The sequence below is a fragment of the Juglans regia genome, chromosome 2 (assembly GCF_001411555.2).
Source record: "Juglans regia cultivar Chandler chromosome 2, Walnut 2.0, whole genome shotgun sequence".
Lineage (NCBI taxonomy): Eukaryota > Viridiplantae > Streptophyta > Magnoliopsida > Fagales > Juglandaceae > Juglans > Juglans regia.
The window spans coordinates 28,814,343-28,830,278 of NC_049902.1; the positions used below are offsets into that span (position 1 = coordinate 28,814,343).

Below are 15,936 nucleotides of genomic sequence, written 5' to 3' on the forward strand. Positions count from 1 at the left end.
TTATCATCATTATAGTTGAGAATAAGAAATAAGATATATATATATATATAGACAATATTATTCAATATTCAAAGAAAAGGACATGTTTGATATTTCACGTTAGCATGCAAGCAAGCTTAGGTCGAGTCAGTCCCACATATAAACCATGCATGCGTACTGTAACACGTTTTGTGCCATATATGCACCAAAGTGTGTGAAAAATTGCTCGAGCACAAAGAGTAGAGTTTGTACTTTTAGGATTTAATTTAAGCAACAACCAAGTCTGTATTAGTGTAAGTTAAAACTATAACTCGAATAAAGACATCCTTACTCCAGCTTAATTATAGGATATATATATATATAGAGAGAGAGAGAGAGAGAGAGAGAGAGAGAGAGAGAGAGAGAGCTTAATTTGTAGCCTAAAGTTCTTTCATTTTAATTTGTCTCCAATATATGGTACACCCCCCACCGTATCAAATCTTGGATTTTGTTCGCCATTATCTTAATCAATAACAGTACTGATCTCTTTTGCTCTCATTTGGGTGTTTGGTTCGCCAACTCTCTTTGACTATTAAGAATCAGACTAATAGATTATGTTAAAAATAATTAATTAGGACGTCTAGTCATACTTTCCACAATCCATTTGCAAATCTATTTATAAAAAAAATACATTTTGTTAATATTTAAAAAATGGGTGTGATTTGAATACTAGGGTTAATCTTCAATGATTGCCACTATTTTTTATGGTAGCCCCCTAACTAGTCCTAAAGGGGGACCCTTTTCCATTCAATTAGCTAGGGTACTGGTTTATAAGGGATTCCAATATCTTGGTCTAATTAAAGTATTAAACTAATATTGCGCTAATGATATTAATCATCTTTCCACCTCCTAATTGCATGCTTTTAATATCTCTAAATTTAATGAATAATGGTGTGGCATTTTTTTAGTACTTTTCTTGTAGAATAAGGTTGTCATGGACCTCGCATTATCACCCTTTAGTTCCAAAAGAAAGTGTCTCGATATATATACATGAATTGTTTATATGAACTAAAAAGTAGCATTCCCTTAACCCAGTAGTGGGAAAAAAAAGGATTGAAAATATATATTAGAATACAAAAAACGAAGAAGCCTCTTAAAATACCGAAAATTGGATCAAGACTCCTTTAAATTCTATTTCGAATTTTAAGGAATTCAAGTAAACAAGAGATAGACAAGTAAAATTATCAGCCTTACAATATTTATTGTTGCTCGGTCTAGTATATGTATTTTCGACAATATCAACAAATATTATAGGAAAAAATCTATTTGTCATCTATTTTTTCATCATCTCATGCTGTAATATTAGATGATATGTTCACAAATATTAAAATATAATAAATAATCTCTAATCATTTAATGTCACATCAATATAGGATGATGAGAGGATGATGATAATTGAGATGATGAGTAACATGAATCCGTTTCTTTGTGTCATAAAACCACTTGTTGAATTAATTTAATTGGGATTTTAAATAATAATTTCTCGTGCATACAAAACAAAACAAAAGAAATGAGTCATGGTGCCATCAGCTCGCTGCATATAATTAGGCTTTTTAAGATCACAATGATCTCAATCGACGGAAACGATTCATGCTTAGCAAAAAGAAAGGGATCTATCAGTGAGCTGACCCACCACTACCCACTAATTAACAAGAAATTGAAATCTTTTTGTGAGGTAATGAATCCATAAAGATGCCAATCTATTGGATTATGAATAGCTAATTTGAAAATCTGGTCTTAATTCATTATGATTTACTCTTTAATTTGTCACTTCATTAGTGTGGATGTTGACATCAAAATTAATTAAGTATTCGGCATTGTACGTACAAACTCCCACCATGCATTTATAGCCATTATTGTGCAATCACAGCTCCAATTAATCAATACGTACTTCTTCTTTAGTTCTGTACATATATACGTACGTAGTTAATCCAATATTTTTCTCTCCTAACGGAATCCTAATTAATGTTGCATCATGATTTTAATAATAATTAGAATTAACGGTCTATATATATACACGTGTGTGTGAAGTGTTCCATATATATGGTTTCTTATGGTACATTAGATTTACTTTACAATAAATATAATTTTACAACTTAATATATCACATCAAACCACGTCAGTTCGTAAATTTACTTTTATATGATCTGTTTAATTGTAAGTAAAGCATTTATATATATATATATATATATATATATATATTCACGGAAATAATATTAGAGTTCATATACAAAGGTCATTTAAGAAAATTGACCATCTTTGAATCATCTTATGCACCAATTAAAAGTCCCATATATATATATATATATATATATATATATATATTTCTAGTAACGAAGGAGAGGGTGAGATCGTGAATTCTAAATTTCTAATCGATCCCGGGTAGTCCCTACAGAAATGAATTTTCCCAAAGGATAAATATGCCAAGGTCTAGTTATCTTTGGATGTTATTTCTGCTAAAGGTGAATTAGTTTCGATCAGCCAAGAAAATATCCTTCAGATGATTTCACCTACCAATCTAATCACTTGTAAAAAAACAATCATGCATGAACTTAAATTCTCCACTGTGAGTGAAGCTCCGATCCTGTGGAATTTCATGAATAAGTTTTGAGAACTTTATTCAGTCTTCACAATAGCATAAATATTTCAAGATTATGAAACAAAATCACTGGTATTTGTTGCTTTAAAGGCTTTTATCTGCTGGCTAGCTTCTTGCTATATGGATGATTAGCAATGTATCTTCCGGTCTTGAGGCCATCCAAACTCCTCCAGAAAAGCCAAAACGACTCCATTTGACCAGCCAAAACCAGTCTATATTGCAACATACCCAACAAGCATTTAGATCAGAAGGAGAAGAAAACACACTTTTTGAGCATTTCTTATCATGTAAGAGAAATATTCATGGTAGCAAACAATCCACATCAATGAAAAAACATTCTTCCAAGAAAAGTTTTTAAGGCATAGTACCTGGGGTGCATATTCACCACCACCTCCAAATTCTCCACACTTTTCCACATCATATTTTTCATGCATTGTGCCCGTTTTCTTGTAGGCAACATAGTTGGTTCTGAGCCACCTCACAGCAATGTCTTCAGCCAATGACCTTGCTTCTTTTGATCCACATCTTGCTAGACCTTCAACTATCATGTGTTGAAGCGGGGCCCAACCATTTGGAAAGTCCCTGTAATGCAAATCTCTTAAGACCGTAGACTACTAAATTAAAGAAAGAAGAACTCAAATATGCAAATGTTTCCTCCCCTTCACAGAATCCCCCTCCCCCCTTCTTCCTTCTCTTTCTTCCTTTTCCAATGTATCTAAATTTTTTCTCCCATAAGATCCAGTCATGTGGAATTTAAAGCTGGTTACTAACCATTGTTGTCCTGAATTTGCCAAAGAAGTTGCTATCCCTGAAGGAAAAAGCAGGCCAGAACTTTGGAAGCTTTTCATGACTTTCTTCACCAGGGCAGTATCTTCAAATATATATAACACAAGAAAAGCAATCTTAGTATTATCAATGTGCAGTACGACCTATTAGGAACAGTCCGTTAGTTTTCATTAGTGTATTCAATTATCCTATCATGTTGCCTTATCTATATTAACTCCAAAAAGAAGCTTCGGCTGAGCAACATGATCCCAGTGTGGACTAGGACAGCTGAGATTGTTTGGAGCTCAGGCTTGCATATAAATGTTCAACCAAGTTCTCAACCCAAGCCTATTAGCCGTGCTTGTACAGCCAGTTGCACTATTTGGTCCCTTTATGAGCCTAGCCCTGGCGGACATTAAAAGACAAACCTGAATAAAATGATTCAATCCATAAAGGAATGAAGTTTGAAGCGTATACATTCTGATTCTGGTTACAGGCTTCCCAATTTTGAGGTTCCTAGAAGTATCAAAATGAAGAATCAGGATAACTGTTTAAGAACAAGTAACTGTCAGACACTACAAACACCCCCAAGTTTTTGGACTTTGCATTTAATCCTGTTCTGCAAAATTTTGATCAGGACTACCTGGCATGTACTATCATTAAGCCAATAATCAAGCCATTGCCCCATCTCTGAATTCCAGAAAATAGATTTGAATGCCTTCATTCTGGCTTGAGAAGCTTTCAAGAAGTGCTCTGTAGTTCTCTCATCTCCAGTAACTTTTGCCAAGAAGGCAATGTCTAGTTCCATCTGAATCAACAAGTACCATAGATAGTCGTGTTAACTGGTAAAAAAATCCCAAGGATTCTATGTCAAAGTGTTCCAAGTAATACCCTGAGTATGAATGCATTTAAATCAACAGGTAAAACTGATGTTGTAGCCAATGTTGTGAGACCCGAGTGATTCCTGCAACAAGAAAACTAGTTGTTTACAGCTTCAATCAATCAATTTCCAAATACCTTGAAAGTCGAATTAGACAAGCCAAGCATGTGGTCAGTGGAACATTATAGTTTTGATATTTGAATCTCATGAGACCGGGACAGACCATGTCATTCAACAGAGTTTAGGTGAGCTCGTTTGCAAGCTCATTATTTGCAAGTATTTCCCTCACTTTTTCTTCTCTTCATTGATAAATAATTGCTGGCTAGAATTCATGCTTACACCCATGAATGAGAACCCACTCATGAACCCTCTTTTCTTTACCCATTGCTTTCAGAACATCCCAAATAGACTACAGAACATCCCAAATAGACTAACTCCTTTCCACAAATTAGGTTAGTCATTGCTTTCAGAAGCTCCCCTTATTGGATGGTCACCTTTATTCCCGATAATCAAAGTCTTGTATAGATATTGATTGGAAAGTGGCTTGAATTTTGACTGATAAAACTTGAGCTGAAACTCTAATCAGGATGATGGATTATTGGACAGGCAAATTCTCAAGGACTAAGTACTACCTCATCCACCTTGTGCTGAAGTCCCAGCCAGATTCAGCGGTCGAGGCCACTTCACGGTAAAATTTCTGCTTTTCAGAAATATTTGTGATCTTGGAAGCAGATTGCTTGTCCTGTGAGATAAAAATAGGTCACAGAACACACCTCTAGTGTTATCCAAGATTTATATATCCGACATATCTTATGCCAAGGCAAGTAAGCTGAAGAGAAGGACACACAATGGTTGAAGATTCAGGCCTGGGTTGGTTCCACATTGCATAGTATCGATTTAAAGTGTGATTGTAAGATTGGGCATCTCGAATGGTCACCTTATGTATTTCTACAAGAACAGAAAAGTAAGGATTTAGAGAACCATAGGCCAAGAAAATTAAGAAATAAATTTAAACAGGATTGTAATCTGAACAATAAAGAAAGGCAATAGTGAGGCCCCCTCTAAGTAACAATACCAGATAGTACCTGAACTCCAAAAGTGATGCTCTTTGACCAGAGAAGGGAGAGATTTTTTAACCAATTGAACATCTCCAGTCCGACGGTAGATTTCATGAATCATAGCACTCAGGAGAGGAGGCTGGCTGTGAAATGTACCCCCCCCCCCCAAGTTTGTTGTTTAATTCCAATTATAGAAGTAATTAAAAAGTAGAACAGCATATGAGAAGGAAATTTGCTTGAATGAGATTATATGTTTTTGTAAATGATTTACTCCCCCCCACGGGGATATTTTTATAACAAAATCATGAAGAAGATCACAACAGAAAACTTGAGAGTCAGATTATTAAGCCAGAATGAAAATGCATATTGTGTACCGTCCTCGTATCTTTCAATAACAGCTTGATTTACCATAAACAGAGAGCAAAAAATAGTTCAATTTCAGGTTTGGACTATAATGGACTAGGAAAATGTAATGTTGATAACCACGCAAGACTATAACATATAGATGACTTTGTAAGCTGTTAGACATCACATCCTCAAGTATAACAATCTGATTGCACTACTGTTTGCATTAGAATGGTTACGAGACATGAAGTGCATCATGCATCAACCTTTGTTGCCTATTAAGAAACTGCATGACAAAGAACTATCTTTTCAATATATCATACTCAAAAATACAAACAAAAACGACAGTTAATTCATGTAAGAGAGCAAAAGCTAACGATAAGAAAAACCAAAATATTAGTAGATGTTGATAAAAACGTTATATATTCAATGAGGAAAAGAATAAGTATAATCAATGCGGAATACAGGCTACAGCACCACCAAAATACAGTAAAGCAACAGTAGCATAAAGTGAAAAAATAATCACCTTCTATTAGTGCAATAAGCCCTTGCACCATTAAGGACATGGCCATATTCTTCTATTAAGTGAATAAGATTAGTCACAATTGCTTTTGCAGTCTCATACATCTTACTTGCCAGCAATCCCCTGCACCACAGATATAAATCAACCTTGACCCCATTAGGGAATGCTCTATAGAGATAATTTATGACCCAACAAGTTGGATGGAGAGTGAAAAAAACTACCAAATAAAGAAGAAAAGATCATGTAGTTTCCAAATTGGACAGAACCAGGTGAAAAAACGAGAAAGAAAACGACTCTTGCTTCTAATTTGGTACCAGCATTAGCAACTCGTTTGTTTTGATACCTTCTCTTAACTGATCTCATTTCGTCTAATCATTACAATTTTTTCAAATTCTCACGTAAAATAAAATAAACAATTTAATTTTTTCAAATCTCAAGACAAAAATAATATTAAAAAAATATATTCTAATAATATTTTATTAATTTTTAATATTTATTTCAACTGGTCTCGTCTCATCTGTGAAAACAAAGATGCCAAAGGAGCTTGATTGAGCATGCGATTCGGAAAAAAAAAATGCAGAAGCTTTCTATAATTGCTAAGGATTGTAATCTGAATCACGAAAAGCACCACCTAACCCAGATAGCAAAAACTCAAGCCCGCCAAAAATCAATTATGTATAGAATGTTGGTTGGAAATTAAAAACAAAACACGGGAAAAAAAAAACAAAAATAAAGCTAACCTGATGATCCAGTAAGAATCCCAGTAATAGACTTCTCTAAATCGTGAACCAGGAATCACGACTGGCTTTGGCAGAGGGAGTAGAGTATGCAACTCCGGCCGCTTCAGGACCTCATCGGAGACTTTCCTACTGAGATTCTTCCACAAACCATGCACCTCCAGAGCCCAGGCCCTCACCTCCGCATTCTCCACCTTTGGCAAGAAACCCTCCGGTTCCGGTACAAAATCAACTGGCGCAACGTACACCATATCATCCCCTGCACCCTCAAGGTACTTTTCCATAAACCCTTTTAGATCCTCGACTGAAATTGACCCATTTTCGGATTTTGGAAGCTTATCAAAAGCAGCCTCAGCCGTTGACAAGTCGAACTTCAGTGACATGTCAACGTAAGGCTTAGGGTCAAACTGTGATTCTCCGAAGGTGCTCAGAGCCGTTTCCTGGACACGCTCAAGGAAGTGTACCAAAGGGGTTGTGGGGATCACAAGGCCTGCAGTGTTGGAACTGCAATCTTTCAGAGAGTCTGTGACACTCATGGTTGTTAGTACTCCGAAAAATATTGCAAAAGATATCGAACAGAAGTTTCTAAAGCTAAGAGCTTGAAAGCTCGCCATGGTAGAAGAAGATCGAAGGATTACGATGCGAGCGAGAGGAAAGAGGAGCAGACATGGCTGAGTATGAGGGCGAGGAAGAAGACAAGTTGGCATCTGGGAAAGGCAGGGCATTTTGGCAATGAAAAAGGTTCCGAGGTTGGACGGTTGGAACTGTTTGCGTTTATCTGCCGCATTGCTTTGGAGTCAACTGATGCATTGCCTTGGAGTCAACCGTCAATAATCAATTCTTTTTTTCTTTTATTTTCTCTTCTTGTTAAGTACAATGGTCAAGATTAATGAATGCTCAGTCGTCAATGAAACAAAGTAAATTAAACTAATTAGACTAACAAGTGCACGTTAATCAAAATTTGAAGATATTGAATTACATTAAATAATAGTAAAATAGGCACAATAAACAAATAATAGTGTTTTTTCTCTTCATAACAAAAAAAGATCAAAATCTTTCACGTGATCCGACAAACGTGAAAATTTTTGTATTGGATTTTTATCTTAAATTTTTAGATATAAAGATTGAGTAATAATGCTAGATATAGTTTTAGAACGTAATTTTTTGTGTGGAGCCTAATTTTATTTTGTGTCAACACAATTTGATGACTCACCCAATAAAAATTCGTTGTAGTTTTTGAGTGGATTTTCAATGAAGCTTAAGTCATGTGGAAAAAGTTGCTCTAATTAGGGCTTCACCCCTGAAAAAATTGTTTTGATCCAATTTTAGCTCTTGAACCGTCCGACGTGACCCCTAATTAGGGTTTTGTGCTAATTACCCTAATTAAGGTTTCCCCATAAATATTGCATTTTTCGTATGGTCGTGCATGTGTTGCCGCATTGTGTATTCGACTTTCAAGAAAATAAGATTCTCTACAATTCTGTGGACGTAGGCACGTTGCCGAACTACATAAATATTGTGTTCATGTGTGATTTCTTTCAAAACAATAATATTTGCAATCTCAAGGTGTGCAAGTCATGCGCACTTTCTTTGAAAAAAATAGATAAATTTGTAACCCACATGAAAAATTAGTTTTTAATAATAGACCCAATTTTTTTTCGAAAGAAGTGCGCGAAACTCATACACCTTAAAATTGTATCTAGGATGTAAATGTTATGTCAATATATTTATTTATTTGTCGCTTTTAATCTCTAATCCTCTTTCTTGTGACCTTTGAATGGTGGACAAGTGGCTGATTCTGAAATCTTTGAAGAATAATGCACTGAGCTGGTTGATCAAGTGACCTGCACATGACTCGTAAGCTGCACCAGAAAAGAATCAAACTCTAGCCGCGGGATCATGACACGTGTTGGCATATGTTTCATCATATATATTCATTGCTAACCCAATATGTGGAACCCTAATTCATTTTATGTTTGTCATTCTGGTTTTGAGAGAGAGAGAGAGAGAGAGAGAGGGCGTTGCTTAGGGTTTCATTTTGAGAAGAAAATTTATGCGATTTTTTGTTGTGAGATGAGAGCTTTGTAAATATGTGTGGTTTTGAGGTTTTTCTGTGAATGACATCGATTATTAATAAAGCTCTGAGGCCATTCCTGCTGTGGATGTAGACCATTAGGGTCGAACCACGTAAATCAGTTGTGTTGATTCTTTATTTCCTTTGTTCTTTATTTCTTTAATTATTATTCTTGATATTGTTTTGTTTTCTTGTTATTTTCTGATTCTGTTATGAGATTTGTATTATTTCGAATCTTGTTGGTTCTGTCAGTATATTTTTTATATCAATCTTTGTTATTCTGAATTTTGTACAAAGCGAACTATGGAATAAATCTTTACATAGGAGAACAAGAAAACCAAGCGAATCTTTTATTTACAAACAAATTAATTAATTGTTTTTATTTTGAACTCGTAAAAGAAAAATATTAAGTTATATTATATACGGTTTTATGGTATACAAATCTTGCATATTCGTTTTGAAAGAAAATAGGATCTATCATTAAAAAGATAATTTTTCATGTAAGTCTTAAATTTATTCACTTTTTTCAATAGGAATATACATTATTTATATACTATAAGACTATAAATATTATTTCTCATTGTAATTGGATGCCGTTGATATTACCTACCCATTTCCATTTTTGAAGTTTCAAAAGTAGCTATGAAATGTTCAATGTTGATGTCTTTGGACTTCCAAAATCGTCTAAATTATAAAATAAAATCGACAAATTCATCAGCCTATAAGATTATTTTTGTTGTATTCACGTGTAAGTAGTTCTCTTTTTATCCCGACACTAGGGTCTCAATCAATGAAAAAGTTAGATCCAAATAAACATATAAACTAAATTATAAGAGTAATATTAGATATAAATCTTAAATATACAAGATTTTGCAAGATTTTTGTAAAAATGTGGGGCTCACTAAAAAAAAGAAGTGAATTTCTCACTCTATCATATTATAATATTATTTGAGTATTTAATACTAGTCAAGAAATTTATTTGGACGGCTTAAATGTTGTAGGTTATACATTTTACATCGATTTATCTACCATCCTAGACTCTAAAATTCACAATAAAAATTTTAAATGATCTAAATTCAAAAAGTTAAGTGTAACATAGTCTTAGGGAGGTTTGGATAGTAAATTGAGATGAAAGTTAAAAATTAAATAAAATATCGTTAGAATATTATTTTTTAATATTATTATTATTTTAGAATTTGAAAAAATTAAATTATTTATTGTATTTTCTGTGAGAATTTAAAAAATTTATAATAATGAGATGAGATGGGCTGAATTAAAATGTTTTTTTTTAATCCAAACTTTCCCTTAAGCCTCGTTTGTTTTTTGAAATGAGTTGAGATGAAAGTTGAATAAAATATTATTAGAATATATTTTTTTAATATTATTTTTGTTTTTAGATTTGAAAAAGTTGAATTATTCATTATATTTTATGTTAAAATTTAAAAAAATTATAATAATTAGATGAAATGAGTTGAGATGAATTATAAAGACAAACGAGTTAGTATCATAAAGGAACTCTGATCTGTCTCTGGAAAAAAAAGTATCATAAAGGAACTCGAATTGCTAGCACATAGATAAAATCACAAAGAAAACCATCTGATGATTTCAAAGGTGAGACACAAAGTAGGTACTGTTTCTTCTTGAGCCTTGTTATCCGATGTCTTTAGCTTCTGTAGAGGTGATTTCAGGTGAAGCTCTTTACTCATGAAGGTGTAGTAGTACAAGGATTGGAGGCGTCAGCAATCAATCTTCTGGTCTTAGGGACATTCAAAATCTCAAACCCTACGAGCAAAAAGCCAAAATAACTCCTTTTGACCAGCCACAACCAGTCTGCATTTGCAACGCAAGAAACCGATAGTCTCATTTATTGTGGAAAAAGGAAGTTTCTGAGCAGCAAAATATTCCCATTAATCAAATCAAGTAGTCATTTTGTGAAAGTTTTAACAGGAAATGTAATTGAAAATAATTAAAATTTATATTGAAGATTTTGGTTGCACAAGTGCTACATACACATTACTATTGAAAAAAATAAATAAATAAATATAAGAGTCACATGAAAAAATTAATTTTTTAATAATAAATTTCACTTTTTTTTAAAATAAATACACGATACTTGCATAATTTATAACTGTATATAACATTACTTCTCCTCGGATGTTTTGAGTGAACACCTCTGATATATAAACCAACCTCTTAATTTTTCTTAACCCAACTATTATATGCAATAAAATAAACACAATTTGAACAAAGCAGCAGATTAAGGAGTGGTTTGGATTCAGAAATGAGTTGAGATGGGTTGATATGGTTTGTGAATAGTAGAATAAAAGTTGAATTATTTATTATATTTTATGTGAAAATTTGAAAAAGTTGTTTTGAAATTTAAAAAAATTGAATTGTTTATTATATTTTGTGTGAATTTGAAAAAGTTGTAATGATGAGATTACAACCATTCATCTTTAATTTTCAGATTTAATCTAACGGTAGAAGTTTAAATATTGATTTAAACTAACATAAAATAGATAATTAAAATATAAATATTCTATCATACACTTAAAATTAACTTCAATTTATAAAATACTAATTTTTCATCATTAAATAAAGGATAAAATTTTACTGAACATTTTAAAGAGAATAATATTATATCATAAATTAAAAATCAACTTTAATTTATAAAATAATAATTTTTCATCATTAAATAAATGATAAAATTTTACTGTATATTATTAAGAGAAAAAAATTATCTAATTAATTTAAATTTTTAATATAATTTAAATTTCATAATAAATGATGAACATAAATAAATAATAATTTTATTCTTATACATTAGACTATTTTAATATTCAAAATTAGCCATCTCCATCGACCTCTGATGCGGTTGGTAGTTGTGATTCAGTTACTTGATTAATTATTGTATCTTTTTTTATTTTCAGAAAATATATAAGTACCGTAGCCGCACAATTCCTAATTAATGTTTCTAGAACTCTAAGGGTAATCATGTGCTCAATTTGTCATTTTGCTCTTAAATCATCTGGACAAAAAAACCGTAATTCAGGTGTTCAAATACAATTAACCTGAAATTCCGGATTATGAAGCAGAGAAGTAAATTAAGGCAGCATGTAGGAGAAGAACTTGAACTCTAGGCTTCTTTTAGTAGAACAGTAGAGTTGCTTTGTCAGACCTTTTTTTTTTTTTTTTTAATTTACCAATTATTTTGTTTTTTGACTTGTTAAAACAAAAACTGAAAGAAACTGCAGTAACTCCTACATATAAAAAGATTCCTAGAGGGAAGACCACTCCAAAGTCCTAACAATCTAGAACAAACGAGGGGTTCCAAGCTGGGGTTGTCTCAGAACCAAGTTCATGGAATTTTCTACTTCACAGCAAAGGCAAACCAAGGTTCAAGTGCCAAAGGCGAAAACCTTCAAGGAAAAGAGAACAAAGTTGTACATAATCCGACGTTGCATAGCCATGCTGCTTTGTTGGAAAGAGCATGAAGATTAACAAGGCTGGTAAAGTTGAGCACTTCATGTGCATGTTCCCTGTTCTATATATGGTCCTTTTAGACTAATAATAAGTAATTCTGAAGTGTATACATCTCCATGAGAGAGAGAGAGAGAGAGAGATGCACTTAATCTAAAATTTTGAAGGCAATGCAAAATTCAAACTTGTACACCTTGCAAGTTGCAAATCTGTAGATCGATGCATCAATTATTTTCTCTTGACTCATTTTTCTACGTTCTCTTAAGGATTTTCTAGAGCAATACATATATGAGAAGGAAAGATTTTAGCTACCATGTTCTTGACTCTTGAGTGTTTTAGGAATCAGAATGTTTTCAGCTATTACTCCTTGCCATAAAGAAAGCATTTCACATTGGAGCTAGCTCTTCTCCAGCAATGCTACTTAGACAGAGAAGTTGGAAATTGAACTTGTCTTTGATGATAGCTTATTTGAACTAAGAGGTGCATTTGATATAAGAATGACTACAACTCACCAGATTGAATATGCTCTTTGCAACAAACTACTGCCATAAGTAGTGCATGATACTCTTCTTCTATACAGTAAGATCAGCGTGATACAGATTCTGGAAAGCAGCACCTTTATTTCTTCCCCTTTCTCAAGCGCAGCATTTCAAGTTTGATTTCTGGGAAGAGTAATTGAATAAGGTGGAAGCAACCGTAGAAACTTTCAGGTACCATTAGAAGATGTTTGAAGTACTGCAAACCTAGCTAATGAGGCCATTAATGGAACATTAATATATATTATCACCACAAAAAGGGTTGAACTCTTTTCTTTTCTTCTCTTCATGTTTTTATCTTGTCAATTTCTTTCTCTATATCAGAAACAAAAAGGATGGGGGCTGAAGCTTCCTAATCAATGCAAAATATTTCTCCTGGTGCAGTTATATTTTTAGCTCTATTATGTACGCATTCCTCTCCACCACTGACATTATATAAAGTGGGGGTAATCAACACATAACTCTTTACATAACAAATACGATAATCACATACATACAAAACATGCCATATATATATATATATATATCACAATATAGTATAACATAATATAATATAAAATCTTACCAAGCATAGAATGTGTATCGGCTTTATATTCTAATAACTAATGTATTCAAGTTGAAGAAGCAAAACAAACATGTTTATTTCTCGACAATAACGAGTAAAAGACTCCGAAATTAAGAACAAAAAAGGCAGCGAACTTCCCCTTTGCTGGTGGGATAGATCACAAAACCAAAATCCCCATATCTGAGCCTTACAAGTAAAATACAATAATAATAAAAAAAAAAACAGAGAGAGAGAGCTAGAAAAGGTCTTCAGCTTTTGCTTCTTAATTTGTTCAATCAAGCTTTAGTCATCATCGATCAAGAATCAAAAGGAAAAAGAAAAAAGAAAACTTTTATAAGCAACAATCTGATCATGACCATGATCTGGAGTCCACCAACAAGAAGCTATAATTCAATTATTCCCGCGCGCGAGAGCGTCTCACAGGGCACATCAACGACGATAATACGTTAAAGAAGACACCAAGTTCCACACCAACATAGAGGGAGAATACCGACGGCCGGAGAGGGAGAAAGAATCAGATGGGGGGGTGCTTGGCGACGTCGTGGTCGTAGTAGTCGTAATCGTCGTCGGGGTCGGTGGTGGAGAGATTGAGGCAGGAGAAGCGCTCGAGGGAGGAGAAGAAGGCGGAGACAACGGTGGAACCAAACCAGCTCGCCACCTGGTCCAGTGTCTCTCTCGATACCGTACTGTTGTTATTCTCCATTTTGGAATCCGAAACCGCGGCGCTTTTGCAAATTCTATTCCTCTCCTCTTTTTAATAAACATACGACTTCTGTATGGAAATTCCAAAAAATAAAAAATATTTATTATCTGGAAAATAAATATATTTTTGGTACGTGTAATTTTGTATAAACATGAATATATTTTTTTTTCTAATTTATCTTTTTAAATGGACAAGTTGAAGATGGTTTAGGTCAACAAGATGAAGTCGAATGTTTTCATGACGAAATATTTCTGCAGAACCTGATTTTAAAAAGTTTTTCTTTTATGATTTCATAGTATCTAACATTTATCATTTTCAAAACAGAATCAAATGATGAAATGAATGTCAAAATATTGAAAGGCAAATTCAATTTGTTAGTCTTTGTTGATAACTATTAACGACCTCAATATTTAGGTCCCGTTCTGAATTTGGATAAATCAGTCTAATTTTAAACTGAGTCTAACATTCAAATACTCAATTCTCAAATCATTAAACTCATCTCAACTCAAAATCTCTTTATACGTGAGACCTATAATCCTTTTCAATTTCTCAAAAATACATCTAAACTCATCTTTGCTAGCATGAACATAAATTAGATTCTATTTGTCTTCTTTATTCTCAAGATAACCCCCCACCCAAATCATTCTTAAGACCACCGAGCCCTCTCGAATGAGTTCTACTATAGAAGCTTTCAACATACACCCGGGGACAAATCTTTCACTCACTAAGAAGTGAAAACCTGTGATTAGGTTGTCCTGAAGACAGATGCGACGAGAAGAAGTGGCATTTGGAAGTAATAGCCAAACACATCTAAACTCGTCTTAGGTGAGCAGTGAACTCTACAAAATCCACTCTTCCATTTCAACTCACTATTATTCATAAAAAACTTAACTGATCTTAACTCAATTCAACATCTAAACGGAGCCTTAATAAATATTTCAAAGCAAAATAAAGAGATCTCACAACATAATTTAGGTGCTACTACTCAGCCCATGAGCTTGCCTCAAATTTATTACTAATGCAATTGTATTATTTTTTCTTTCAAATATTTTTTAAACATCTTTAGACATTTTTTAAAAAATAAAAAAAATACCCCACTTCATTAATAATAACATCCTCAACTATTAAAAAAAATAAAAAATAAAATAAAATACCTAAACGATAACTTTGAAAAGACAAACTTATGAAACCAAATATCATTTTCCAAAATGCTTTACAAACAAATCACATCAGTTAGTTTGTTTTTGAGTTATATTGTGTGAAATTTCTTTGCGAACCAAATACTTTACTTGAATAGATTTATGCCCTATTATTAGGGAGATTCAGTTATTGTTATCTTATGCCCTATAATGTTTTTCATGTTGGATGGCAGGGAAATGAGACGGCACATAAACTGACCATTCATGCAAGGGTTGTGGACAATACTCTTCAATGGTGATTTCATCCTCCTGACTTTATTCAATCTAGTTTAGAAGCAGAAGATGAAAGCTGTCTAGGGGTGTAATGCATTTATTAAGTGTGATTCGTATTCATGTATTCTGATACACTTTGCTTCTTTATAATGAATGAAGCATTATTCGATTCTCATAAATAAAATAAAAAAAGGAAAAAAGACTTATAGAATATAATTTCTATGTTTTAAAAATCATTTCT

The 15,936-nt window shown here is 33.1% G+C and overlaps 1 protein-coding gene across 1 annotated transcript; it reads right to left on the reverse strand.

Annotated features, from left to right (window-relative positions):
* Positions 1–2,561: 2,561 nt before the first annotated feature.
* On the reverse strand, positions 2,562–7,713 carry LOC109002066 (probable trehalase). The gene is made up of 11 exons (XM_018979651.2): positions 6,929–7,713; positions 6,192–6,311; positions 5,348–5,463; positions 5,110–5,210; positions 4,895–5,004; positions 4,274–4,346; positions 4,026–4,190; positions 3,811–3,898; positions 3,389–3,488; positions 2,986–3,199; positions 2,562–2,829 (listed from the first exon to the last, which is right to left on the reverse strand). The coding sequence occupies exons 1-11, from the start codon at positions 7,648–7,650 to the stop codon at positions 2,746–2,748; spliced, it is 1,893 nt and encodes a 630-aa protein (XP_018835196.2). The 5' UTR covers positions 7,651–7,713; the 3' UTR covers positions 2,562–2,745.
* Between the last annotated feature and the right edge of the window lie 8,223 nt (positions 7,714–15,936).

Coding starts and splice junctions, on each gene's coding strand:
- LOC109002066 (XM_018979651.2), bottom strand. CDS start 7,650: ATGCCCTGCCTTTCCCAGATGCCAACTTGTCTTCTTCCTCGCCCTCAT. Junction 3,899..4,025: donor TTAATGATAGTACATGCCAG/GTAGTCCTGATC, acceptor TGATACTTCTAG/GAACCTCAAAATTGGGAAGC. Junction 2,830..2,985: donor GTGGTGAATATGCACCCCAG/GTACTATGCCTT, acceptor GTTGCAATATAG/ACTGGTTTTGGCTGGTCAAA.